Source organism: Eschscholzia californica, unplaced genomic scaffold (assembly GCF_041429995.1).
Source record: "Eschscholzia californica isolate CP2 unplaced genomic scaffold, dmEscCali1.0.p SCAF_4, whole genome shotgun sequence".
Taxonomy (NCBI): Eukaryota; Viridiplantae; Streptophyta; class Magnoliopsida; order Ranunculales; family Papaveraceae; genus Eschscholzia; species Eschscholzia californica.
The window spans coordinates 27,156,133-27,182,627 of NW_028238461.1; the positions used below are offsets into that span (position 1 = coordinate 27,156,133).

Genomic DNA, 26,495 nt, shown 5'->3' on the forward strand with positions numbered 1-26,495 from the left:
ACTTGATATCTTGAAATGGGCCCACAAATTACAATATTTGGTTAATTGCTAATTTTTATGCATGATTTTATTGAACTCTAATATGAGCATGTGTGTTTTTATTGTCTTTTGTATTTAGTATCATCTATATCTGCCAACATAAACAACATTTCGGTGCTTAACGGCATTAACTTTAAGAAATGGAAGAAGCACGTGATGACTGTGCTTGGTTGCATGGATCTTGACATTGCTCTTAGGATAGATCGCCCAATGCCTCTGTCCAGCTTAAGAACTACTGAACAGAAGGTTGTTATGGAAAAATGGGAGAGATCTGATCGGATGAGCCTGATGATCATGCAAAACTCAATTCCAGACTCGATAAGCAGTGGACTGACTAAAGCGAGTGCTAAGGAGTTCCTCAAGCAACTCTCTGATTGCTTTTCAGCGAGTGGGAAAGTGGAGACAAGCACTACATTATCTAAGCTTGTCACCATGCGGTATAACGGTAAGGGGAACATACGGGAGTACATTATGAATATGTCTAACCTGGTGACCAAACTCAGGGAACTAAGACTTGTATTGTCTGAAGACATACTTGTTCATTTGGTCCTCATATCTCTTCCTGTTCAGTATAACACACTTAAGATCTCCTATAATTCTCAAAAGGAGAAGTGGAGCTTGAACGAGCTCATTGCACATTGTGTTCAGGAAGAAGATAAGATTAACCAGGAAAAGACAGAAAGTGCTCACCTAGCATCAACTTCAGGAGTAAAAAGGCTGGATAAGCAAAAGAAGGATAAAGGTGTAGCAAACACAATAACTTCACAAGTCAAAGGCAAGAGAAATTTGGATTCCAGGCATTCCTGTCTCTTTTGCAAAAGGACTGGTATCGTGAAGAAAATGTGTTATGAATACGCCGCTTGGCGTGCTAAGAAAGGTTTGCCTCCACTATTGACCGATTGATGGTGAAAGATACATCTTTGTGGGATGTAGAACAACCTTGTAGTTGGAAGCAATCAGTGTTTGTTTTATTTGTAGTTCAATTACGTACTGATTGTTATTTGAATTTAGAAGAAACTTTTCATGTACCGTCATTCAGACGGAACTAATTTCTATTTTCTTTTGGACAAATTTTGTTTTAATTGTTAAATTGAAATAGATCATTTAGTGTTTCTCTAAATTCTAATATTGTGGATTATAGTACTTAAATTGATTAAAGATATATAATCAAACACCATAAAGGCGAATATGGAGTCAGGCAAAGATATTTGGGGTTCATTCCCTTAGGTATCGTGGAATGACAAACATTGTCTTGTCTGCTTCAATAATGACACATCGCATTAGGAATACCTTTACTGGAAGCAGTTTGATCGCTCAAACAACCCTTCTTTTTAATCAAGAAACTCATGTTCGTCGAGGATGTTAATTACAGTGGGAGTAATCAATATAAAGAGATTGTGTTTGAAGATGAGTATGCAAATATTCGTCTTAAAGTCACGACTGACAATAACTAATTTTTTTTTTTTTTATACAATTATTGTTCAGCCTGTGAATTAAAGTATTTAATCAGATACAACCATGTTGGTTAATCCCACATTTAGTGAACAACCTTTTCTCGTACTAGTTAATAAAGAACCTCTAAAAGAAACAGAGGAATATCTAGAGAGATTATGGTTGACATCAACGACCTTGAATTAAGGAACCACTTAGGAAATCCACTATGACTTTGTTGTCTATCTTAATGAGCACAATTATGACTTAAGGTTTGAAGTATTTAACTTCTCCTAGTGAAGTCAAAATGAGCTCAAAAATCTGATGACTGAATTGAGGTCATGAAAGGAGAGTTGAAGTCTATGGACGACATTAACATTATGATCTTGTCGAGTTACCTGTAGGGTGAGATCAATTGGTTATAAATGAATTTACGAAACCAAAAGGACTCAAAAGGTAACATCGAAAGATATAAAGCACGTCTAGTCGTCAATGACTTTACTCATAAGGGAGGATTAAACTTCGAAGAGGTATTCTCGCCTGACTTTACGAAGTATTCTTTAAGTCAAATAAATTGTACCAAAATTTTGATGAGGTATTTCCTCTTTCGGTTCTATGAGGAAAATATCATCGATCAGTGCATATATCTCAAGATCAGTGGGAGTGAATTTATGATCCTAGAACTATATGTAGGTGTGGTTCTACTAGCAAACACTGATATAGGATTGTAGCATTCGACCAACGGCTTTCTCTCAAGCGAATTTAAAATGAAAGACCTTGGAAATGCTTCTTATGTTTTGGGTATTCAGATAGACCAAGATCACCCTAAGGACACTCTTGGTCTTTCCCAAAAGGCCTATATCGTTAATTTCTCTATGGCATCCAGAAATATTCGCTAGGAGATACGTCAGTGAATAATGAAAGCAAGTTTAGTTTGCTCCAACTTGTGAAGTTCGATCTTGAGAAGGAAACTGAGACAATCCCAAACTCGTCTGTGGTTGGAAGTCTCATGCATGCACAAGTTTGTACATGTTTGGATTTGACATCTGTTGAAGGAATGTTGGGTAGATATCCAAGTAACCCAAGGCTAGACCGTTGAAAGGTCATCCAACGGGTTATGTGATAATTGCAAAAGAGCGAAAGATTACATGCTCACTTTCGAGGAAAACCGATCATAGAGAGATCATGGGTTGCTCCGATGCGGATTTGCTGGATATCTTTATCATAAGAAATCCAGATCAGGTTACATTTTTGTGGTGGTTGGAAGGGTTAATTATTGGAAAGTGTAAAACAATCCCTATGACCTTCTCGACCATGAAAGCAGAGTTTTTAACATGCTTTCAAGCATCAATCATGCAATTTGGCTTTGAAATTTTGTCTTTAAAGTTAGAAAGTGGTCGGATACGTAAAACGACCAATGAGGATCTAACATGACGATTAGGCAGCTGAGTTGTACTTAAATAACAACAAAAGCTTTTCAAAGTCCAAATACATTGGTATGTAGTACCTTGCGGTAAAAGGTAACGTTCAGAGTCTTTTGGTATCCATTGAGCACATTGACACAAACTCCAAAATGGTGAACCACTCACTAAATATTTACCGCCTAAAGTTTTCAGCAAGTATGTGGTTTATATCGGGATTCTAGGATCCCATTGATTAGTGGGAGTTTGTTGTCTTAATTTTTTTTTTGGATCCATTTGGTTGTGCTCATTGGAAATGTTTGGTTTCTTGTATTGACCTTACGTAGTTTCGGAAATTATGTCTTATTTTTGGTACTCTGAACATAAGGATATCAACTTTCTATTGAGGACACCATTGGGAGAAAGTTGGACTCTGTGGAGTCACTGGATTAGTTGGAAATCGACATGTTTTAGATCACAATTGCATGCAATTTCCATGCTACACATCCACACTTGATCTATGTTGTTAATTACGGTAGTAATGTGACCATTAAAGGTTTAGTCATGAACAAATGCGACGAACGCCGTCTTGATCCCTTGCTAATGTGGTTAATGAACCAGATTGTACGTGATATTTGAAGTCGTGAAATAACAATTTTTGTGCACACTAAGGTTTTTGTATTATGTAATTCAAGAAACATATAAAGTCCAAGTGGGAGATTGTTAGTATTTTTAATACTAATGACTAATGTGGAATAATATATGTATTAATTACATAATACATGTTATTTCACTTAAGGGTCCCAAAAGGTGATCTAATCAATTTATACATTATGGACCATAAAATATCAGTTTGAAGTGTGGGGAGCGTATTAGCAATATGTCATGTGTAGAGCCCTCAAAAGTAATTATCAAAGAATAATGGGCTCTTTAAGAAACAACGTCCATTCTCAAGGTTTAGAAGATTTTGTCCAAATCTTAAGGGTGACACGGAAATCTACTGTATCTTCAAGTATCTTCAAGCTATGGATTCGGGTAAGTACCTAAAACCTCCTCATCTCTTTAATTCATCAAATAGAGATCTTGGCTTAATTTCATTATTTATGTTTTGTTATTTATATGCATGAGTAATGAATTTTCCATCAATATGGTCATTTTAGTAAGAGAAGCTAGGGGTACTTTTTCTTTTCTTTTTTACATCTCGACTGAAATAGAAACCTAGAGAGAGAAAGAACCGTGGGTGACTTCAATCCAAGAGAAAGACGGAGATCAAACTGTGAATCTGATCCATAGGTCTCCGTAGCTACATCAGGTTCTCCTTATCTGCTTCCCTAACATTATCATCTCTCTCTAATGGTTCTATAAATTGAAGATTCAAATTGAAACCTAGGGTTGTTCATGTTCTATTTTGTTAACAAAAACAAAATCAACTAATCAGGAATTTAAACTTGGTTATCTATTATCTAAGTATGTAATGTTTCTTTAAGATTATGTCTATAATTTTAATTTTTCCCTAATAAATCTGTAGTATTTGTTCTTATACTTGTCTATTATGTCTATGATTTTCATTTTGCCCTGATTTTCAATCACCTAGGGTTGACTCACTTTATCATCCGTAGAGGTCAGTCCCTTAACATACCACCCACGTGATTAATTATAAGATCAGACCCTTAAAGCCTTTCACTTAATTATGATACATACCCCTGGACAAGGCAAACCTCTCCAGGGTTGTCTCATCCACAAGGCAAACTTCGTAAGTACTATCATAACCTCTCTCCACAAGGCAAACTTCGTATCGAGTGGCAATACTTGGAAAAAGTGATGATTATGCTCGGTTTTTCTCTTGGGTGGGTTAATCTTATCCGGGCTTGCCTCTCTTCTAGCTCTATGGCGGTGCTGATTAATGGTCGCCCTGGTTTAACTTTCGACATCAGTAGGGGGATCAGACAGGGCGACCCTCTATCTCCTTTCCTCTTTGCTATTGCAATGGAAGGTGTTAGCCGTCTTCTTGATAAGTGTAATAGCCCTCATCAGTTTATCGGCTTTCCGATTGCTAAGCCGGGTCTTACCATCACTCATCTTCTCTTTGTTGATGACTGTCTGATCTTTGGTCAGAATTCTCTAGAAAATATCCATAATCATAAAAATATCCTGAAAGAATTCAGTGAGGCTTCGGGGCAGATGATAAACTACTCCAAATCAAATATCTTCTTCTCTAAAAACTCGCACCCTAAATTCAAAAGGATGATTATTAGGGAGCTTAAAGTTCATCAATCATCAACGGGTGACAAATATCTTGGCACTAATCTCTTCATTGATAGAAAGAAAAGTTCTTCCTTGCAATCTCTTCTCTCCCAGATTAATAACAAGCTTGTAAATGGCAAGCTACACTACAAAAATACGTACTATTTGTAACGACTAATTGTAACGGCTTTCCGCTGAGCCGTTACAAATAAAGTATATATAACGGCTTCCACTTGAGCCGTTATACGTATGTACTCTTTTATAAGGGCTATCATATAAATAGCCGTTGCAAATGAACTATTTAATTTAGCGCCAACTATTCGATGGCGCCAATTAATTTCCCGCGTCCGCCAATTAATTTCCCTCGTCTGGCGTGTTGTTGTTTTATTATAACAGGTGCTTTTCCGTTATAACAGCGACTTGTTATAACGGCTTTATTCTTCGCAGCCATTATAAATGAGTCGGACTTTTATAACGGCCCAGGTTCGTTACAAGTGATACTATATATAACGGTCTTTATTATTTATGGCCGTTATAATTGTGAGCCCTAGAAACCCCACGGGTCCTAAATTCAGTTTTCTCTTTCTATTACCTAGAGAAAGTAATACTTCCGGCCGGCGATCGAAGCTTTTCTTTCCCATTAATCTTCACCGGCAAAAAAACCCTAGAGTTCCACGGCGGTGCCACCACCGGCCACCACTGCTGAGCTTCGACGCAGGGATCGTTCCCGCCACTCGCTGAAATCGTAAGTACCAATTTTATTCTATTTACTCTTAACATATCATTAGTTAATTTCTTGCCCTAATTCTAAATTTCTAGTGTTTTTCTTTTGAGGTTTGAGTTCATTTATTATGTTACTGTTTGATTTGTTGTTTTCCTGTTTATTGTGTGCCTTTGTTGTGAAAACTCATTCTAGGGTTTCGTTTAGCTCCTCTGGATTTATCGCTCTGTCTCGAGCTTAGGTTAGGGAAAGGTACAGTTTTAGGTAAATTGAAAGAGGGTTAAGCTAATTTTATTTTGTGATGATCAATTTCTGTTAAAGTTCTTTTGGGTTATAGGTAAGTGTTAGAGGTCCTAAATGAGATTGGTTGCTAGAAGAAATCATAATTGTCTGAGGTAAAAATATATCAGAATGATAGATTATATTGTATCATTAGTTAATTTCTTGCCCTAATTCTAAATTTCTAGTGTTTTTCTTTTGAGGTTTGAGTTCATTTATTATGTTACTGTTTAATTTGGTTTTTTCCTGTTTATTGTGTGCCTTTGTTGTGAAAACTCATTCTAGGGTTTGGTTACCTTCATTAGTCCAGATAATTGGGTTTCGTTGCTAGAAAATATAGTTGAAAAGGGTTATCATGGTTTAAATTGTCACTGTTTATGGGTATACATTTTTATGCGGAATTTTGTTTGAAATCATTCACTTTGGAAGTAATCATAGATTTTATTTCTATCAAGTAGTCAATGTACTCTAGATTAAACATTATATTTTTGAATTTTGTGATGAAATAAGATTAGGGTTGTAGTCGGTAGATTCATTTATATGGGTATGAAATCATAGATGGGTTTCTAAGTAAAAAGAAACTAAAAAGAAGCATGTGTACGGTGTACCTTAATTTGGAAGATAGGAGCTTCAAGCTTGATGCTGTTTCTGAAAATAAAAGCTTGGTTGAAATGAAAGTCACTATTTCTTTGACAAATAGATGGAGCGGAATGTTTATTCAGTAGTGTTGCACAAGATAATGCACATCATTCATGCTGAATATACTATTTAATAGTGTTGTTAGCCACCGTTTATCGTTTGGTTTCTTGCTAGATTTGCGTTCCTTGCGTTTATTTGGACATTCTAGTCTTAGGTAGTGCTTGTTTTTTTCTTTGTCAGATTTGAAGTGTGACTCGAGGTCAGAGTTGGCTCGAGTCAGATTGAAGAATGTTTGTTTTGTCTGATGATACGTCATGTCTGACTCATTTAATTGGCTTTTGGGCCCATTTAAGTCAGACGAGTCAGATTAAGACGATTAGGTTCGTTTCAGGTTTAGACCATGAGAAAAACAAACACCACCATATTTTGTGTACCCAGGATATGAGAGTAGTTGTATCGTTTTGTCTTTCGGAAAGAAGAATGAGTGTTTTGATTGAAAGAAGTATTTACAAAGACGGGGTTAGTATTTTACAAGCCAGAACACTTTATCCTTGGCAAGTTAGTTTTATTGTTTTAAGGTATTGTTTTAAGTTAATATGTATATGTTGAGTTGATTAAGTTGTAGAGAATTAACAGAAACAATGAAAGAAGCTGATATTGATGGTGATGGTGTTATTAGTTTTAATGAATTTGCTACTGTTATGGCTAAATCTGCTGCTGATTTTCTAGGGCTTGCTGTTTCCTGAACACGAACACATCTCTCTAAGATCTACTATAATCTTAAGGTATGTCATGACCTTAATTTCTCATTCTAATTATCATCGTTTGATCTAGATCATCAACAATAATAGAAAGATCTTTACAATAAGGAATTGTCTTTTATGAAGAATTTCATTACATTATGTACACTTTTTTGATGAATCAATCAATAAATTTATGTCTCATTTCCTTCATTGTTCGAGCTAAATTAATGAATATATGTATTAGTTTTGGGTTTTAGACTGTAACTTTTGATCTATTGAGTTGAATATGTGGGTTTACGTTTTGTATCCTTTAAATTTTGCAGATGTCTAACGGAGGAACCACGAGCCGACATTCTAAAAAAGGGAGAGGAGAAGATAAATTAAGTTACTTAAAAAACCTTAATCAAGGCGAAAAGTACACAGTCGAATTGAACAGTAACTTTATACCTATAGGGTTGAATGGTGCGCACTTAGCGAAGTATATATCATATTTTTCGAGAGATACGGTTCGTTTCCCATTGACTGTACCAGATTGGGGGGAAATAGAGTCTGACTCTATCGATGCAACAATTAGAGACTTACGGGTAAACATTTCATTTAATTTTATTATGAATAGTATTTTTTCTTATTTATTACTTCTTATAAAATTATTTTACTAATTTTATTTATTGAAGGTGTACTTTGATTTCCCCGAACATGAAAATGTCATGAAATGGATTAAGAAGCAACTTAATGAGAGATGGAGAACCTGGAAAGCAAAAGTGAAACGTAAATATTTTACACCTTACTTTCCAAATATAGAGCAGTGCAAATCATGTGTCCCTCCAGGTGTTGCCGCTAGTCAATGGTTTGGAGTAGTCGACTATTGGAGCAAGGACACAGTACAGGTTATATTCTTTCTCGATCCATATCTATATTGAGTTAAACTTTTATGTACTAACAAAATATTTTTTTCGAAATACAGACGGTAGCAGAGACCAATAGGAGGAATAAGGCTAAGAATAAGTAGCCGTACTGTGGAGGGCGTGTATCTATGGCTCAACAATACCATGATGTAACATTTTCAGTTTCATTTACGTTTTTTTGTGTCAATTCAATTACTTTTGTACTAAAATGATAATTTTCATTTACTTTGTATATTGCAGTTTCAAAAGAAATATGGCATTGAGGCTAGTCGATTGCAAGTTTGGAAGAAGACTAGATTAAGAAGTGATGGAACCTTTGTTATTGAGGAAGCAGCTAAATTTTCCGTAAAGTTTTAATGAAACTTGATTATTGTTTTTATTTCATATCATGTGGTTTTTGTCAATCTTATCGAGTGTGTATAACATTAACAGGAAAAATGTGATAGCGTCCTGGAACAACGACGAAGCGAAAACACCTCAGGATGCGAGTATGTCGACACCCCTGGTCCAAATGATGTTTTCGGAAGCCAGATGCCACCCGAGACACGTGGGAGAATCCGACTCATGCCCTACGTTTCACCAAAGGAAGCAGGTTTTAAAAAGCCAAACTCGGGTGTTATTTTAAATCTTCAAACTGAAAATAACCAGCTCAGAAAGGAAGTTGATCAACTTAAGGAAGGCCAAACTGCAATGCGTGAAATGATAGAGAGACAAGCTGAAATGGCAGAGACACAAGCTGAAATGGCAGAGAGACGAGAAAGAGATTTTGCGGCATTGATGGCACTGTTACAGCAACAACGACAGCCAACTACTTCAGAATCTTCACAACCTAGGTAAGCTTGTTTCCCTCTATTAAATACTTAAATAATTTTTAGGTTAATTAGAAAGACAAGTGAGTTGCTTTCTCTTCACAACATCGAGTACATTCGTAATTTGATATTAACATGACTGAGATATAGTGTGATTAGGGTTTATGACCATATACGAGCTTGTTTTTCATAGAGGGACGACATAAATAAGTTTAATTAACTCTAAGTTGTCCTTCAGATGTATCTTTGTGTGTATCTACATATATTACTAAAATGTTTGTTGTCTACTGTAAATATTTTGTATCTAAGAAAGAGATGATATCGAAAAAGATAAAGACGACTTCGAAGAACCCAGTTAGCTTTCTGACCTAGTTTTGGAGCAATGGCTCATCATGCCTCTGTAGATTGATTCACTGACCTGGTTGTTTGCATCCCTAAGTCTCAAGAGTTGGTACAGTACTCTAGCATATAAGTTCATAATCAGGAGCTTGACAGCTTCCTCTCAATTTCAATGGACTTGCATCCTCTACGACAATGTGGTATACACAACAAGTGAAATATTTCCACCCTACATGGTGAGAAGACCTGACAAAAAATATAATCAACGAGGAGAGTCTGCCCTGTGTTGTGAGGTCATTTATATGTTTAAATACTCCTATATACTGCTTATTTGGTTTACCAGAAAGAAAAAAAACAGTCAGATGTTTTTTATTACATGGGTGATTTTGTATGTTTGCCTTTTAAAGTAAGACAACAACCATATGGCCTTTTAACGGGATAAACACTATGCCCCTTCAGCACGAATGGCCTTTTGAGCACGAATGGCCTTTTGAAGTAGTAGAAGGCCTTTTTTCCTTATTTGTTTTTGATTTCTTTCCTAAAAAAGAACATAAATTGATATGGGTCTATAAGATATTATGTTCAGTTATTAGTTAGAAAATCCGTTATGATTAAGAATTTTGTTAGAACTTACTTAGTGTTTGTTATGAGTGGCTTTTGTGTAATATGTGTATCTAACTAACTGACTTCTCTATAAATATTGTAACCACTTCATTAATGAATTGCTGCAAAATAGTTTTTGAAATCTATGAACTGTTTATTATGTGAATTGTGGTGGTAATCTTGTAGGTACTGTTTGTGAAAGGTGTTAAATTGTCTAAAGCCTTTGTTTAGGATGAACATGAGTTTAGGAACAAATGAGCGATGAGTGTATATCATTACATGAATTTGGGGGTTTTCTGATTCTAAATGTGGTTAAATTGTGTTGTAACTCTTATTTAACAGCTATAGGAGTTAAAGATGATGCAATGTGGAACTATACAAGGCCGAGTACGAAGAGGTCCAACTCCTGCTAATGATCTGAATGCACCATGTGAAGGAAGCGTATGAGATTTTGATTTTATATAATGTTATACGTTTTTGGGTTGGATCGATCCATGAACTTGAAACTTGTGTTACTATCAATCAAATACAGTTGTTTCGTTTTATTTATTGTGTGGTTACCTTCAGATGTCTCTTTTGTTTTAGTTTTCTGAATTATAAACAGGGTCATCAGTAAAAGCTGCAATATAATTGCAGTTGGATTCCAGAGCTATTGATTTTTTTTTTCAAAATCAGACATTTATAACGGCTACCTTCAAAAAAGCCGTTACAAGAGAACAAATATATAACGGTCATATTCAAACGAACCGTTACAAGAGAACACATATATAACGGCCCTATTGAAAAGAACCGTTACAAGAAGAGCAGTTATAACAGCTACCTGCAAAGGAGCCGTTACAAATTTTCTTTCTGATTTGGCGCCATCATTTTTCCCTCCATTTTGGTGAGGTTTTTTATAACGGCTAACCCACACTTGGCCGTTATAAAAAGCGTTATTGTAATGGCCGGAGCCGTTACAATTGTATTTGCAACGGGACTTTTTATAACGGCTCAATTTTTTTTTGTAACGGTTCAAAGCCGTTGCAAGAGACCTTTTATAACGGCTTTTCGGCCTATTTGTAACGTCTGGGCCGTTATAACTGTGACGTGTTTTTGTAGTGCTAGTTTTCTCTCACAAGCTGGTCGCTCGGTAGTCGTTTCGACTATCGCAGCGACTGTTCCCCGATACCAAATGCAGTGTTTTGCCATTCCTAAAGGCATATGCAACAGCCTTGAGTCCATTCAACGGACTTTCTGGTGGGGAAAATCCAAAACGTTCCATACTATCAACTGGTCTGCCATTTGCAAACCCAAAAAGGCGGGTGGTCTAGGTCTTTGCCTCCCCCTTCTTGATAATCAGGCTTTTCTTAACAAAATTAACTAGCGCATGATTAAAAATCCTAATGCCATCTGGGTACGTGTCCTCAAAAGCAAGTATTTTCCTAATACTCATAAACCCACTTCTCCGAAAGCAAATCATTCCTGGCTCTGGAAGTCTATTGCTAAGAAGTACAACGAGTTGGAGGGTCTGTCTTCTGGGACATTAACAACGGTAGTAATGTTAATATTTGGCAGGATTTCTGGATCCCAGACCAACCTCCCCCTATTACAAATCACAAGGAATCCAACCTTATCTGGGTCTCTCAGCTTATTACTAATAACAGTTGGAATGTTCAGATTTTACAGGAATGCTTCGATGAGGAGGTTTTTAGAGCCATACGGAGTATTAATATACATTATAACCAAGAGGATAAACCGATGTGGACGTTAACGAAATCAGGAAATTTTTCCATAAAAACGATGTATAATTATTTGAGAATGCAAAACACGAATCATATGCAGGATGAAACAGACTGGTACTTTATTTGGAATATGAATATTATCCCTCGAGTTAAACTATTTATATGGAAGTGCTGTACCAATAGCTTACCTGTGAAAGCAAAAATCGGTAAATACATTGGAAACTCTTACGCTTGTGTTAACTGTGCAGACGACGAAGCTTTAGACCATGTGATGCTCCACTGCACGTTTGCAAAAGCTATATGGTTTCATTTTCAGGTACGAACAGATCAAATCAGCTCCACCATGCAATGGATCTTTCAGTGGAAGGATCTAAAAGTGGAGATTACTCACCTACATACCAAAATCCTTTGGTTTATATGGAAAGAACGGTGTGAAAACTGTTTTAATGATAACAAACAAAATCCTAGACAAACTATTGACAGAATCAATAATGCCACTATTACTCCTCTCAAAATTGAGACGATTATCACAAATAAAAGCAGAAAGAAAACCACGAAAAGCTCTTGGAAATCTCTAGAGAAACCATACCTCAAGCTGAACGTTGACGCCTCCTTTACCACCTTGACAGAACAGGCAGGTATTGGGTGTATCATTCGAGATGAAGAGTCTAACTTCATGATAGCGGTAGCAGACTCGGTACGATGCCAAAATGCTGAAGAAGGTGAAAGCCTAGCTATACTCTACAGTATTCAATGGGCGTTACAGTTGCAGATCTCACACATCCACATTGAAAGCGACAACCAATCATTGATAAATTTTATTAACGGACATAAGGTGGGTTTACACTGGCAAGCGGTAACGATTATACAACAAGTACAGAGCCTCATAGATCAATTTGAAGGCACCATCTTCACTTTCACTCCTAGAGAAAGTAATATTCAGGCTGACGCTCTGGCCAAATGGGGAAGAAGGAATTCGAGCAGGACGGTGTGGAACTCCGTACCTACGTTTATTTCTGTTTTGAAGTAGCTTTGTTTTATGTAATTTGTACTCTGATTTTCGTTAATGCAAGGTTTGCTCTCATCAAAAAAAGAAAAAAACCTCTCTCCAACCAAGTCAGAAAATCAAGTATGGTACTTGGTCGATTTGCCCGATGGAGCCAAACTGATCGAGCGCAAATGGGTTTTGAAGATGAAAACTGACAAGGATGGAAACGTTAACGTTTTCAAAGCAAGACTAGTGGCAAAAGGTTACAAACAGATTCATGGTATAGAGTATGATGAAACCTTTTCCCTTGTCGCAATGCTTAGATCCATTCGAATCATTTTAGCAATTGCAGCTCATTACGATTACGAGATTTGACAAATGAATGTCAAGACCGTCTTCCTGAACGGAAATCTGGAAGAGCATGTGTACATGACACAACCCGAAGGTTTTGAAGACTCTAAAAATGTTGGACAAGTTTGCAAGCTTAAGAGATCCATTTATGGATTGAAGCAAGCAGGCAGGAGTTGGAATCTTCGATTCGACGAGGCAATCAAAGAATATGGTTTCCTTAAGAATGCAGAAGAGTCTTGTGTTTACAAGAAGATTAGTGGGAGCAACCTAGTTTTCTTGGTCCTTTATGTCGACGACATATTAATCATTAGAAACGACATTCAGATGTTAGAATCAGTCAAGGACTGACTTTGGAAATGTTTTTCAATGAAGGATCTAGGGGAGGCAAAATACATATTGGGCACCAAGATCTATAGAGATAGATCAATGAGGATGATTGTACTCAGTCAAGAAACTTATATAGATATGATTCTACACCGGTTCAGTATGGAAAACTCTAAGAAGGGTTTCCTTCCCATGTCACATGGCATCACACTTAGCAAGAGTTAGTTTCTTGTGAAACTTGATGAGCTAAAATACATGGTAGATGTTCCTTATGCTTCGTCAATAGGATCAATCATGTATGCCATGATCTGCACTCGCCGAGACGTTTCATACGCCTTGAGCATGTGTAGTCGTTACCAATAGAATCCAAGCGAAGCACACTGGACCTCTACTAAGAATATTCTAAAGTACCTAAAAAGGACTAAGGATCACTTCCTAGTATACGACAGGGAAGAGACACTCAAGGTTGTAGGCCGTGTGGATGCAAGCTTTCAGACGGATAGAGACGATTTCATATCACAGTCTGGATACGTTTAGTGCCTGAACGGAGGAGCAGTATGCTGGAAGAGTTCCAAACAAAGTAATGTTGCAGACTCTACCACTGTAGCAGAATACCTAACAGCTTCGGAAGCAGCGGAGGAAGGAGTTTGGATCAAGAATTTCATAATGAAACTTGGTGTCGTCCCTGGCATTAAGGAAGGAATATCTCTTTATTATGATAACAATGGAGTAATCGCCCAAGCCAAAGAACCTAGAGCACACCAGAAATCAAAACATATCCAAAGGAAGTACCACGTGATTAGGGAAATCACAGAAAGAAAAGATGTGGTCATTTGCAAAGTCCATATGAATGACAACGTAGCCGATGCGTTTACTAAATCGTTACCTCAACCCAAACACAACTCACACTTGAGGGCATTTGTATAAATTACATTGGGGAATGGCAATAAATGTAATTGAGATTCATAAAAGAGTTTATGTATCCAATTAGTTACATTCGATATATAAAATAAAAGGAGTTTATGTATCAAAGTGATGAATGACTCTCATTGACAAGATCAGTGAGATTCCTCAAAACATGAGTACTCTGCTCATCTTATGTAAGGAATGTCTGACTTTAGTTTCGTCAAACGTCGTGCCGTAAAAGGAGGCTATAAAAGCGAATACTGGGAAGGGCAAGATAGACATGAAGTTGAGTGGGAGCGCAAGAATGAATTATGTCCTCCTAATTAAATTATGATAAAGTGTCTTCGGGCCACTTGACGAGTAGCAACTGAAAATGCATGGTCGTGCTCGAATGGATTAAAAGGTAATCATTTGTTTTGACAGTTGTGCTCGGGATCAAGAAAGTTTGAAACACGTGACGCATCAGATGAAATGCAAAGTGACATGGGAATCGAGCATTGCACTTGTTCTAAGTACAAGAGGGAGTCTGATGGAGATGTCCTTCGGCCAAGGATGCAATACGAGCAATTTTCGGATAGGACAATGGATGAGAAGATCTTCAAGTCTAGATGATTTAGGGATCGTAATGTTTAGCTAGAAACCAACTACGATCGTCGAATCGCGAAAATGGTTCGCGGCTGATGCGGGAGCATCAGAGCTAGATCAACCCGAGCTGACCCAAACAACTCAGGCTCATGAAGCGCATTTGGAACAAGCAGCGCTGGGACACGATGATATTCCTACCCGTGGTCTGAGCGTTACTTTGCTGAAGTTGGGCCAATAAACGGGATAATTATGGTATTTCAAGAAGTTTCTCGCCGACTTAAAGAGTCATTCTCGTTTTAGTAACTTGCATTAAATTTAGTCTAGTCTTTCTACATTCATTTAAAACTAAGAAAGTTTCCAATGTAACTAGATTCTATGCATTTAGACTAGCTTTTATTTCCCCATTTAATTATTTCCTCATTTAATGGATTCTCCTCTATATAATGAGGCTTATTATGAATGAAAAGAGCAGAGAATATTGAATTGGAAATTATAGAGTCTTCGTGACTTTGGATCTGTTTAGATCAACTCCTCTATCCTCTGTTTTTGGAAGAGCCATTGGTGGTGGATTTTCGAGCGTCTTTATCATCTGGTGGTGGCAACTTTATCCAGGTGTTGTGTTAGCTCAACCGGTTTCTTTATCACTTTGTGGTGGCAACTTTATCAAAGTGTGGTGATCCGGATCTTCCTAGTTACCTATTAAGATTTTACATTCACTCCGTACTCACGCTTCCAGCAAAACGCATCAAGTGGTATCAGAGCTCTAATTCAGGTTGGTGGAGTGAAATTATAAGCTTCTGAGGATTGATTCTATTATAATTCAAGAGGTATCAAGTGAAATTATAAATCACCTGTTTTGATAATATAAAATTTCCAAGAGGATTGACTCTCGACCAAGCATACGTTGAGCATATTGGTAGAGAAATGAAGGAAATGAGGCAGCAAATACAATAAATGGTTCAGGCTTTTAATGGCATGAATGTGCAAGCGCAGCCAAGAAGATAAAGAGTTGGAGATAACCATTCATCTTCTGATGAAGACGAACGTGTTTCTCTTAGTTATAATGATTATCATAGTGTTAGTTCTGGACGTGGGAGAAGAAGAGATAATCGACCTAAACAACACACTCGGCAAGAAGAATTCAAAGTTGATTTTCCTGATTTTGAAGGGAATCTGAATCCAGATGACTTTCTAGATTGGTTAAGATCAATGGAACATGCATTTGAATATAATATCTATGATGATGAAAAAAAGTATAAAATAGATACCTTAAGGCTAAAGGGTTATGCTAGCCTTTGGTGGGATACTCTTAAGTCGCAGCGTTTAAGAGAAGGAAATACCAGAATCAAGTCTTGGGAGAAGCTAAAACGACTTATGAAGAGGAGATTTTTACCCGACGATTACAAACAAGATTTGTACCTAAAGCTTACCCACTTGCAGCAAGAGAAGAAGATAGTAGAAGAGTATACAAGGGAGTTTGATCTTCTGCAATTACGTTGCGATGTTCAAGAACCACAAGAAAAGACTATTGTACTCTTCGTACACTACAAAAACACGTCCCAATTATAACGGCTAAAGCCGTTACAAAAAATCAAAAAGCCGTTATAAAAGGATTTTTATAGCGGTTGAAAGCCGTCATATAAAAAAAGAGCCGTTATAAAAAATCCCGTTGCAAATACAGTTGCAACGGCTAGAGGCCGTTACAATAACGTTTTTTATAACGGCTTGTTGTGTTTCAGCCGTTATAAAAAGAGCTCACAAAACTGGCGGGAATGTGATGGCGCCAAATGTGAAGAGTCATTTGTAACGGCTGTTTTGAGTAAAACCGTTATATATACCTCCTCTTGTAACGACACCATTTGAAAGTAGCCGTTAGAATGTGATTTTTTGTAACGGCTTTGATGAGAAAAGCCGTTATAAATGTCTGATTTGAAAAAAAAAATAATTTCAAAAGCTGTGGAATCTAGCTGCAAAATATTGCAGGTTTTACTGATGTACCTGTTTATAATTCAGAAAACCAAAACAAAGGAGACATCTCGAGCTAACCACACAATAAATAAAACGAAACAACTCATATTGATTGATAGTAACACAAGTTTCAAGTTCGTGCATCGATCCAACCCAAACATATTACGTTATATAAAATCAAAATCTCACACACTTATCCCTTACATTCAAATCATCAGTAGGAGTTGGACCACTTCGCACCTCGACCTTGTATAGCTCCACATTGCATCATCTTTAACTCCTATAGCTGTTAAATAAGAGTTACAACACAAATTAACCACATTTAGAATATTGATACGCTTGTATGCCATAAACTCTACTATAATCATTCAAATCAAATTCTAAAAGTTTCAAACATAACAAGTATTAACAACTAACTTAGTGGTTCAGCCTAAGTTCGGCTTCAGCTAAACCCGAGCGAGTTCATTTTATGTGATTTGTTTTCTTACTTATTTCTCCTCTTTTAATGGCAACTTCTCGACCATCTGAGAGTTTACCTCTGTAAACTATTCCAAAATTTCCAGAACCGATTTTGTTTTCCAAAGAGAATCCATTAGTAGCAATAGCAAGTTTTGAAAAGGAGAATTCTTCAGCTCTATCAGCATGTTTCGACGAAGGCCCACTTCTTTGCTTTTTCATCATTCGGGAACTTTGACGTCTATAAGTCGATGATCTTGAAACAGAAGGACTCATTCGATCACTACCCACATTTTGATCTCCTACACTAAGGGTGGGTTGTACTGAATTATGAATCTTTTGCTGCCCAAAACAAACTCCAGCCCATAAGCAATATATAATACTAAAGATACCTGATAAAGCTCCAACTGAACCAACAATGCCGAAAACTAATAATGCCCTGTTTCTAACAAACGAATCCGACTTTGTTGTTGTTGGTGGCGGTGACAGTAGTGGTGGTGGTGGTGATGGTGGAGAAACGGGAAATGGTGGAGGTTGGGGTTTACATTGTTTACATATATTTTCAGAACCAGAACAAAGATTTCCAGAATTAAGGTAAATGCCACAACTACAAGAACTTTGAGTACAAGAACTTGGAATAATTTTTGACAATGGCAGATCCAACCCAGCTTGATTAGGGTTTTTTGAATCCCAACCAGGTCCCCAACAAATCAAAGACAAGTTTCATGTTGTCAACCCATAAGTGAAATTCAATCCAACAACTATTGATTCAAAAGATATACCTTTAATTTCATTACTAAAAAACTTCCCATTTCCTCCCCAACAAATCACATTACCATTAGAACTTCTAATCCCACAACTATGATTCATCCCCAACGCCAAACCCGAAATCGAAAAATCACTTTGGTTGATAGTAACACATGTATTAACAACTAACTTAGTGGTTCAGCCTAAGTTCGGCTTCAGCTAAACCGGAGCTGATCTGTTAGTCCATTCCAGTCCCTGAGTTACTTGGGTGGATCTGCCGATGATAACTACTTCATTGTAATTTGTAACAATAAGGTAGGGCGTAAGGGTTCATTTTATGTGGGGTGCTACTAGTTCTATTCGATTTAGTACTTGCTCAAAACACCCACTTGTCTGAACATCTGGAGAAACCAATATCATTTTGGGAACAATAATCTCATTCATGTGGTGTTTGATCTTAAACTCTACTTCATGTTTAAAAGTTTTCACAAGGACTAGTCTGGGCGCGTACATGAGTAGACTGGCTTCTCGGTAGGAGTAGATCTAATTTTGGGGGACTACCCAAGTTGCGGAGGGTGGTGGCAACTCACTTCTCTTTCTAATTAACCTAAAAATTATTAAGTATTTAATAGAGGGAAACAAGCTTACCTAGGTTGTGAAGATTCTGAAGTAGTTGGTTGTCGTTGTTGCTGCAAGAGTGTCATCAATGCAGCAATATCTCTATCTCGTCTCTCTGCCATTTCAGCTTGTCTCTCTATCATTTCACGCATTGCTGTTTGGCCTTCCTTAAGTTGATCAACTTCCTTTCTGAGCTGGTTATTTTTATTTTGAAGATTTGAAATGACACCCGAGTTTGGCTTTTAAAAACCTGCTTCCTTTGGTGATGTAAAGGGCATGAGTCGAATTCTCCCACGTGTCTCGGGTGGCATCTGGCTCCCGAAAACATCATTTAGACCAGGGGTGTCGACATACTCGCATCCTGAGGTGTTCTCGCTTCGTCGTTGTTCCAGGACGCTGTCACACTTTTCCTGTTAGTATTATACACACTCGATAAGAGTGACAAAAACCACATGATATGAAATAAAAACAGTAATTAAGTTTAATTAAAACTTTACGGCAAATATTCCTACTTCCTCGATAACCCAAGTTCCATCACTTCTTAATCTAGTCTTCTTCCAAACTTGAAGTCGACTAACTGAAACTGAAAATGTTACATCATGGTATTGTTGAGCCATAGATACACGCCCTCCACAGTACGGGTACATATTCTTAGCCTTGTTCATCCTGTTGGTCTCTGCTACCTTCTGTATTTCGAAAAAAATATTTTGTTAGTACATAAAAGTTTAACTCAATATAGATATGGATCGAGAAAGAATATAACCTGTACTGTGTCCTTGCTCTAATAGTCGACTACTCCAAACCATTGAGTAGCGGCAACACCTGGAGATACACATGATTTGCACTGCTCTATATTTGGAAAGTAAGGTGTAAAATATTTACGCTTCAGTTTTTCTTTCCAGGTTCTCCATCTTTCATTAAGTTGCCTCTTAATCCATTTCATGACAATTTCATGTTCGGGGAAATCAAAGTACACATTCAATAAAAAAAATTAGTAAAATAATTTTATAAGAAGTAATAAATGAGAAAAAATACTATTCATAAAAAAATTGAATGAAATATTTACCCGTCAGTCTCTAATTGTTGCATCGATTGAGGCAGGCTCTATTTCCCCCCAATCTGGTACAGTCAATGGGAAACGAACTTATCTCTCGAAAATGATGATATATACTTCGCTAAGTGCGCGCCATTCAGCCCTATAGGTATAAACTTACTGTTCAATTCGACTGTGTATTTTTCGCCTTGATTAAGTTTTTTTAAGAAACTTAGTTTATCTTCTCCTCTCCCTTCTTTAGAATGTCGGCTCGTGGTTTCTCTGTTAGACATCTACAAAATTTAAAGGATACAAAATGTAAACCCACATATTCAACTCAATAAATCGAAAGTTACAGTCTAAAACCCAAAACTAATACATATATTCATTAATTTAGCTCGAACAATGAAGGAAATGAAACATAAATTTATTGATTGATTCATCAAAAAATTGTACATAATCTAATGAAATTCTTCATAAAAGACAATTCCTAAGAACCCTAAATAAAAACTCCTCATGTTCTCCTTCTTCGTTTTCGCATTTTCCGACGAACCTTTGGATCTTTTAACTTCCTACATCACATGTTACTCCATTCACATCTGTGTTAACATATTCAATTTCAACATTACTAGCATTGTGACTTGTAGAGTTAAGCTCGAAATCTAATGAAGTGATACCCATGTCATAAACATCTCTAGGTCTTTTATTCATAACAACATGCCAATCAGGTTCAGTTGGGTCTTGAACATAAAAAACTTGTCTCGCTTGAGATGCCAACACATAAGGCTCATCTCTTTGAGTTGGCATAATATGAGTAAAATTGACTAGTGTAAAGCCTAAGTCATCAATCTTTAACCCTCTTCCTCTCTTTGACCCCTTGACAACATCAACCCATTCACACTTGAATATTACAAATTCACAACCTGGTCCACATGTAACCTCGAGTATATCGGTGACACGTCCATAATATGTCAATACTGCATCAACAGGATTTGAATCTCTTGCACTTGAGCTAATAGGTTGATTTGCATCGATCGCAACACCACTATTTTGCGTTATAGCACCCCTCTCTCTTGCTACAGTCTTGAAATTGTATCCATTAATTGTATATCCACTCAACTTTACAGCACGCGGGAGTATACCATTGACAAAGTTGTCAAGTCTTTCAGGATACGGTTGGTTATATTTTTTACGCTCTTCTAAATGCTTCTTAAACCAAATACCATACTCTTCCATGTGTTTTCTTTGAATTGAAAGAGGATCCGTTTTACGGTGATGAAGCTTCAACTCTCTTTTGTGATCGCTGCGAAGAAATCGAATAGTTCATCATCTCTAGCACTATACTTAGAAAGACTATCATAAATAAAGTCATGCATAGATAATTAAAATCATACTTACTCGACATAAGCAGAGGTATCATTGTCGTTCGTGAGTATATAATGATGTATCTTATTACGTTCAGCAACATCCAGGTTCTCAATAGTTCAAATAGCTCCAATCGGATCGTTGTCTGTATACCGAGGCGGTACGTTAGAGCGTGTGTCAACGTCATTCATATATCTCGTCATAAAAGTGACTGACTCATCAGCAATATATCCTTCGGCAATAGAACCCTCTGGTTGCGCTTTATTAAAAACGTATTTCTTCAAAGTTTTCAAAAACCTAATCGCGTAAATATCTCATTAAACAAGTAAGCGTACGTGTAACTATAAAATAAATGACTAAAATAGGAAGATAAAATACCTTTCAATGGGATACATCCATCGACATTGAACTGGTCCGCCTGCTTTTGCCTCTGATGCTAGATGGATGGCTAAGTGAACCATTATGTCAAAGAAACTAGGTGGAAATATCCTTTCTAAGTTGCACATAATAACTGGAATGTTATCTTCCAATCGTTCGTAATCTTCAACACTACCTACCTTTGAACACAACTCACGAAAGAACGTGCTAAACTCTATTAGTATAGAGCACACATTTTTTGGCAAAATCTTTCGAATTGCCAAAGGTAACAATTGTTGCATGATGACATGAGAATCGTGACTCTTCGAGCCTATTATCTTTCGTTGTTTGAGATCAATACGGCTAGAAATATTGGATGAATAACTGTCCGGACTCTTGAGGCTCTTCAAAACATTGAGAAACAACTCTTTACGTTCTTTGTCCGTAGAATAACATGTGGCTGGAAGGACGCATGTACGAGATCCCTCCTCTTGTTGTGGCCAAAGTTCTTCTCTAATACCCATATCTTTCAGATCCAGTCTTGCCTTTTTATTATCTTTTGTTTTTCCCTCAAAATCCATAATGGTACCGAGAATACTGTCGCAGATATTCTTTTCAATATGCATAACATCCAAATTGTGTTTAAGTAAATTATATTCTCAATACGGCAATTCATAAAAAATGCTCAGTTTTCTCCAGTTACAGGGCATTTTTATGAGCTCACCATCTCTTCTTCTTTTTTTAGGAGCACGCGAAGTCTTCTCCAGTTCCTTACCAAATTCATGTGGTATGTCTTTCAGCTTTTGCAAGATATCTGGGCCCAACGGAGGATTCGGAACTAATCTGTCTTCAGTTTTTCCATTAAACTCTCTCTTATTTTTACGGAATCTATGTGTTACAGGTAAGAAACGCCTGTGCCCCATATAGACCTCCTTCTTCCAATTACGCAACCTAAGATGATCTGTCTCCTCGCCACATGTTGAATATGCCAATTTACCTTTGGTGGAGCAAGACCAGGATAATCACTTATGGTCCATAACAAACTTGCATGCATTGTGAATGTTTCTTTCCTAGACGCATCGTACGTGTCTATCCCTTCTTCCCACAATTCCTTCAGTTCATCAACCAAAGGCCTCAAGTACAAGTCAATATTATTTCCAGGACTTTTAGGTCCAGGAATAAGCATAGACAGTATCATATAAGGTTGTTTCATGCACAACCACGGTGGTAAATTATAAGGAATAAGTACCACTGGCCACGTGCTGTGCGAAATATTCATTGCTCCGAAGGGATTAAAACCATCACTTGCCAAACCCAATCTTACATTTCTCGAGTCTGCACCGAATATAGGATATCTGACATCAAAATCTTTCCAAGCTTTAGAATCTGCTGGATGTCTTAATATCCCATCTTCGCTACGTTTCTCATCGTGCCATCTCATTTTTGTTGCAGTTTCCGGTACCATGTACAACCGTTGTAATCTCGCCTTCAAAGGAAAGTAACGAAGAATCTTTGCAAGTGTTTTTTTATTCTTATACCTAGACTCGCCACACCTAGGACATTGTTCTAGCTCCGAATTTTCTTTGTAATATAAAATGCAGTCGTTCGGACATGCGTGAATTTTGATGTAGTCTAATCCCAAATCTGAAATGATTTTCTTGCACTGAGTAAAATTCTTGGGAAGATTACAACCGTCGAAAAGAGTTTCACATAGTAAGTTAAGCATTGATTCAAAAGATGCGTTACTCCAACCTCCCATTATTTTGATATTCCAGAATTTTATGACAAAAGACACCACACTCATCTTATCGCAACTCGAGTATAAAGGGTTCTTCAACTGTTGTAGTAACCTTTCAAGGTCTTCGTTTTCAACGTTGTCTGTCTCACCCTCTACATCTACTCCAGAGTCGTCATGAACCCCATAAACATCTCGCACCAACCTTTCAAGGTTGTCGTTAAAGACTTCTTCGTTTGCCACCTCTACCGGTGCAGGTATAGGATTCGGTGTTGTCGGTCTAGCTTCTCCATGCAAAAACCAGGTTCCGTAATGTTTCGCCATCCCATAGTAATACAAATGCTCCATAACATTTTGTCTAACTCCGTACCTAGAGTTATTACAATTACCACACGGACACTTTATTTGATCACCTCCCAAAACAGGTCCGTGGGCAAATGCAAAATCCAAAAACGCCTCTACACCATCCGCAAACTTCTTTGAACGTCGATCATCATCGATTTGCCAAGATTTGTCCATGAATTCAAACTATCATCAAATATATAAAGATTTGTCCATGAATTATAAGTAAAAAGTAAGAAAATCAATGTTGAAGTTTCGTAAAAGATGCATATTAGCAGTATAGGAATTCATTTATTTAAAGTACTAGTTCTTTTCTAATAAGCATGCATCCAAAGAACTTAAAAACATATTTGATATATATAGTACGGATAACCAAAGACGCATTAATAGTTGATGCTTGATACACTTGCATTTGTACCCAATATAGAGCAGTAAAGAGAGGAAACATGCTGTGATTCCAAACAGGCACACAAGTACATATTGAAACTGATCTTTTTCATCTGGGTGACTGGGTCTCTGGATAAATCACTCCAAATCCATTACAGTACTCCAAAATTTCGTGGATTGTGTATATAAAAATTAGAAACCATACTGAATATAATTATATATATATATATATTTATATGCATGTATATAATGCAAAACAATATTTTTTTTCTAGCACCAAAGGCCATTGCTCAATCTTATAAAATGGTGTGCATAATATGAACATAAAAACAGATCTAATAAAGGTTATTCAAGTCACAGACTTACACATGTAATTTTATGTTCTTAAGAGTGATCAGCAACCAATATGTAGAAAGAAAATAATGGACATGCCTTCGTTAATGTTATTCTAGGAAATGAGTGCAATAGAGAGAATGGGAATTAAACTAAGTGGCTAAGATCAAACTTACCTATGTTGTGCCCTTGAAAACAGCTTCAAAGATAACTACAGCGTAATAGTCAAGACCTCTTGCAAGACTTAAGTCAAACACCAATCTGTCTATACACTTTGATCTCTTAAGTGGTTTGAATAGGATCTCTAAATCATTCAATGCAAGAACAGATCCACTATTTCCTAAAAATTCACTGCCTTCCTGTTTCAAATCGAACAGATCAGTGTAGCTAACAAAGTAATAAAAGAAAAAGAGCAAACTCTTTATTATAAGGTTCTCGTAAATAGAGACACTTCTATTCAAAAACACTATATTCTACTACAGAAAAGGAGTTTCCAACTAGCTGTTGCTAGAGTATATGTTTGGTTGGATTTTGGGGCTCTATGATCTAGCGCCAAGACAATCATATGCTTTAAATCTTCAAACTGACGCATAATGTTATTGTTTGTGAATCATTACGTAATTAAATTTCAGATACTCAACGATGGAGAATATATGGGTTTTCCAGCCTCAAGATGGACAAATTTGTTCATGATCCCTTTCTATTCCTTCCATCTCGATCATGATCCCTTTGGGAACGAGGTCGTTAGTCTCAACCATTCTTACCAATAAGCGGTCGTAAAGAGACCCTGGATTGTGCAAAGTAGAAAATTAGTTCAGTTTCAAATAATTTGAGTGACTTCCATTGCATTTAAAAGCACAAATTTGGACTAAAACTTACTCAGTAACTATTCGACATCTAGATTATACACATTCAGAAAGAATTGAAAAAAAAAAGATTTTTTCTGCTCAAAAATAGTTGTTTTTCCAAATCAGTGGTTCAACAAGTAATAGTTAAAGGATTATACTAGCTTTCTAAGGATTTGATCTATCCAAGGATTTGATCTATCCAAGGATTTGCCCCCTCCCTCCAAGTATAATCCATTAACAAATTCCAAGTATATAAATTTACTTTACTAGCATCATCATATAGAAATTTTCCTCATAATACAACAAAAAGAGAACATCAATTGAAAAGACTGAAAGAATTAGAAACTAGGGTTTCGATAAATTGGGGAAACCAAAAGGAACCCTCAATTGATTAACAAATTTCCATGTGGTAATAGGAAGATATCAATCTATAACTAGAATCAGAGGAAGAAAGAGAGAAATAAACACAAGCAAAAGGCCACCAAAGAACATAACTTACCTGGTGGATGGTGAAAACGGGGTGCAACAATCAACAAACCAAAAGAACTCTAACCCTAGAAAGAGTTAACAGCAGTCGCCACGACAGAGAAAGGGGGAATATCAAACCAAAGTTGCAAATATCAAACCAAAAAAAAACCTAAATCAATTCAAGATTGATAAAATGAGGAAAGAAAAAAAACCAAAATCAGTTCCAGATCGATAAAAAGAGGAAAGAAGAAAAACCTAAACGCAAATCACCAGAAATCGGTTCCAATGGAGATACAATTCCCTCTCTCTGAAATCCGAACCAAAAGAAACCTTCACCAGAAATCAGTTCCAATGGAGATACAATTCCCTCTCTCTGAAATCCGAACCAAAAGAAACCTTCAAAACCCAGTAGAAAGAGAAAACCAAAATAGAGGAAGAGAACTGGCCGTGTGTTTCTAGGGCTCTCAATTATAACGGCCAGTAATAAGCAAAGCCGTTATATATACCCACACTTGTAACGGCCCCAAGCCGTTATAATTAGTCTACCTCATTTATAACGGCTAGGCCAAATAAAGCCGTTATAAAAAGTCTCTATTATAACGGAAAAACATCTGTTATAATAAAAAACATAACACGCCAGAGGCGGGAAGACGCGGGAAATAAATTGGCGCCATCGAAAAAGTGGTGCTGACTTATATAGTTCATTTGCAACGGTTATCCATACTAAAGCCGCTGCAAAAGAGTCAATGCTTATAACGGTGCAGATAAAGCCGTTATATTTATTTTATTTGAAACGGCTCACGTGATAGCC

General features: G+C 36.9%; 2 protein-coding genes and 1 pseudogene across 3 annotated transcripts; 2 read left to right on the forward strand and 1 right to left on the reverse strand.

Annotated features, from left to right (window-relative positions):
* The first annotated feature begins 195 nt into the window (after positions 1-195).
* LOC147543945 (uncharacterized) lies at positions 196-942 on the forward strand. The gene has a single exon (XM_086635547.1). It carries the CDS (start codon positions 196-198, stop codon positions 940-942), a length of 747 nt encoding a protein of 248 aa, XP_086491673.1.
* Positions 943-5,708: 4,766 nt separating this feature from the next.
* On the forward strand, positions 5,709-10,712 carry LOC147543946 (uncharacterized). Its single transcript, XM_086635271.1, has 7 exons — positions 5,709-5,859; positions 7,820-8,080; positions 8,171-8,383; positions 8,461-8,550; positions 8,642-8,746; positions 8,834-9,234; positions 10,495-10,712. The coding sequence occupies exons 4-7, from the start codon at positions 8,530-8,532 to the stop codon at positions 10,505-10,507; spliced, it is 540 nt and encodes a 179-aa protein (XP_086491397.1). The 5' UTR covers positions 5,709-5,859; positions 7,820-8,080; positions 8,171-8,383; positions 8,461-8,529; the 3' UTR covers positions 10,508-10,712.
* An 11,518-nt stretch (positions 10,713-22,230) lies between these two features.
* On the reverse strand, positions 22,231-25,810 carry LOC147543947 (uncharacterized; annotated as a pseudogene). The gene is made up of 2 exons (XR_015223541.1): positions 25,716-25,810; positions 22,231-24,727 (listed from the first exon to the last, which is right to left on the reverse strand). The product of XR_015223541.1 is annotated as an uncharacterized LOC147543947 (transcript).
* Between the last annotated feature and the right edge of the window lie 685 nt (positions 25,811-26,495).

Bases quoted from the DNA above. Each gene is read 5' to 3' on its own strand.
- LOC147543945 (XM_086635547.1), top strand. From the start codon at position 196: ATGACTGTGCTTGGTTGCATGGATCTTGACATTGCTCTTAGGATAGAT.
- LOC147543946 (XM_086635271.1), top strand. From the start codon at position 8,530: ATGGCTCAACAATACCATGAT. The intron at 8,551-8,641 runs GTAACATTTTCA...TGTATATTGCAG, and splicing joins TGGCTCAACAATACCATGAT to TTTCAAAAGAAATATGGCAT. The intron at 8,747-8,833 runs GTAAAGTTTTAA...TAACATTAACAG, and splicing joins AGGAAGCAGCTAAATTTTCC to GAAAAATGTGATAGCGTCCT.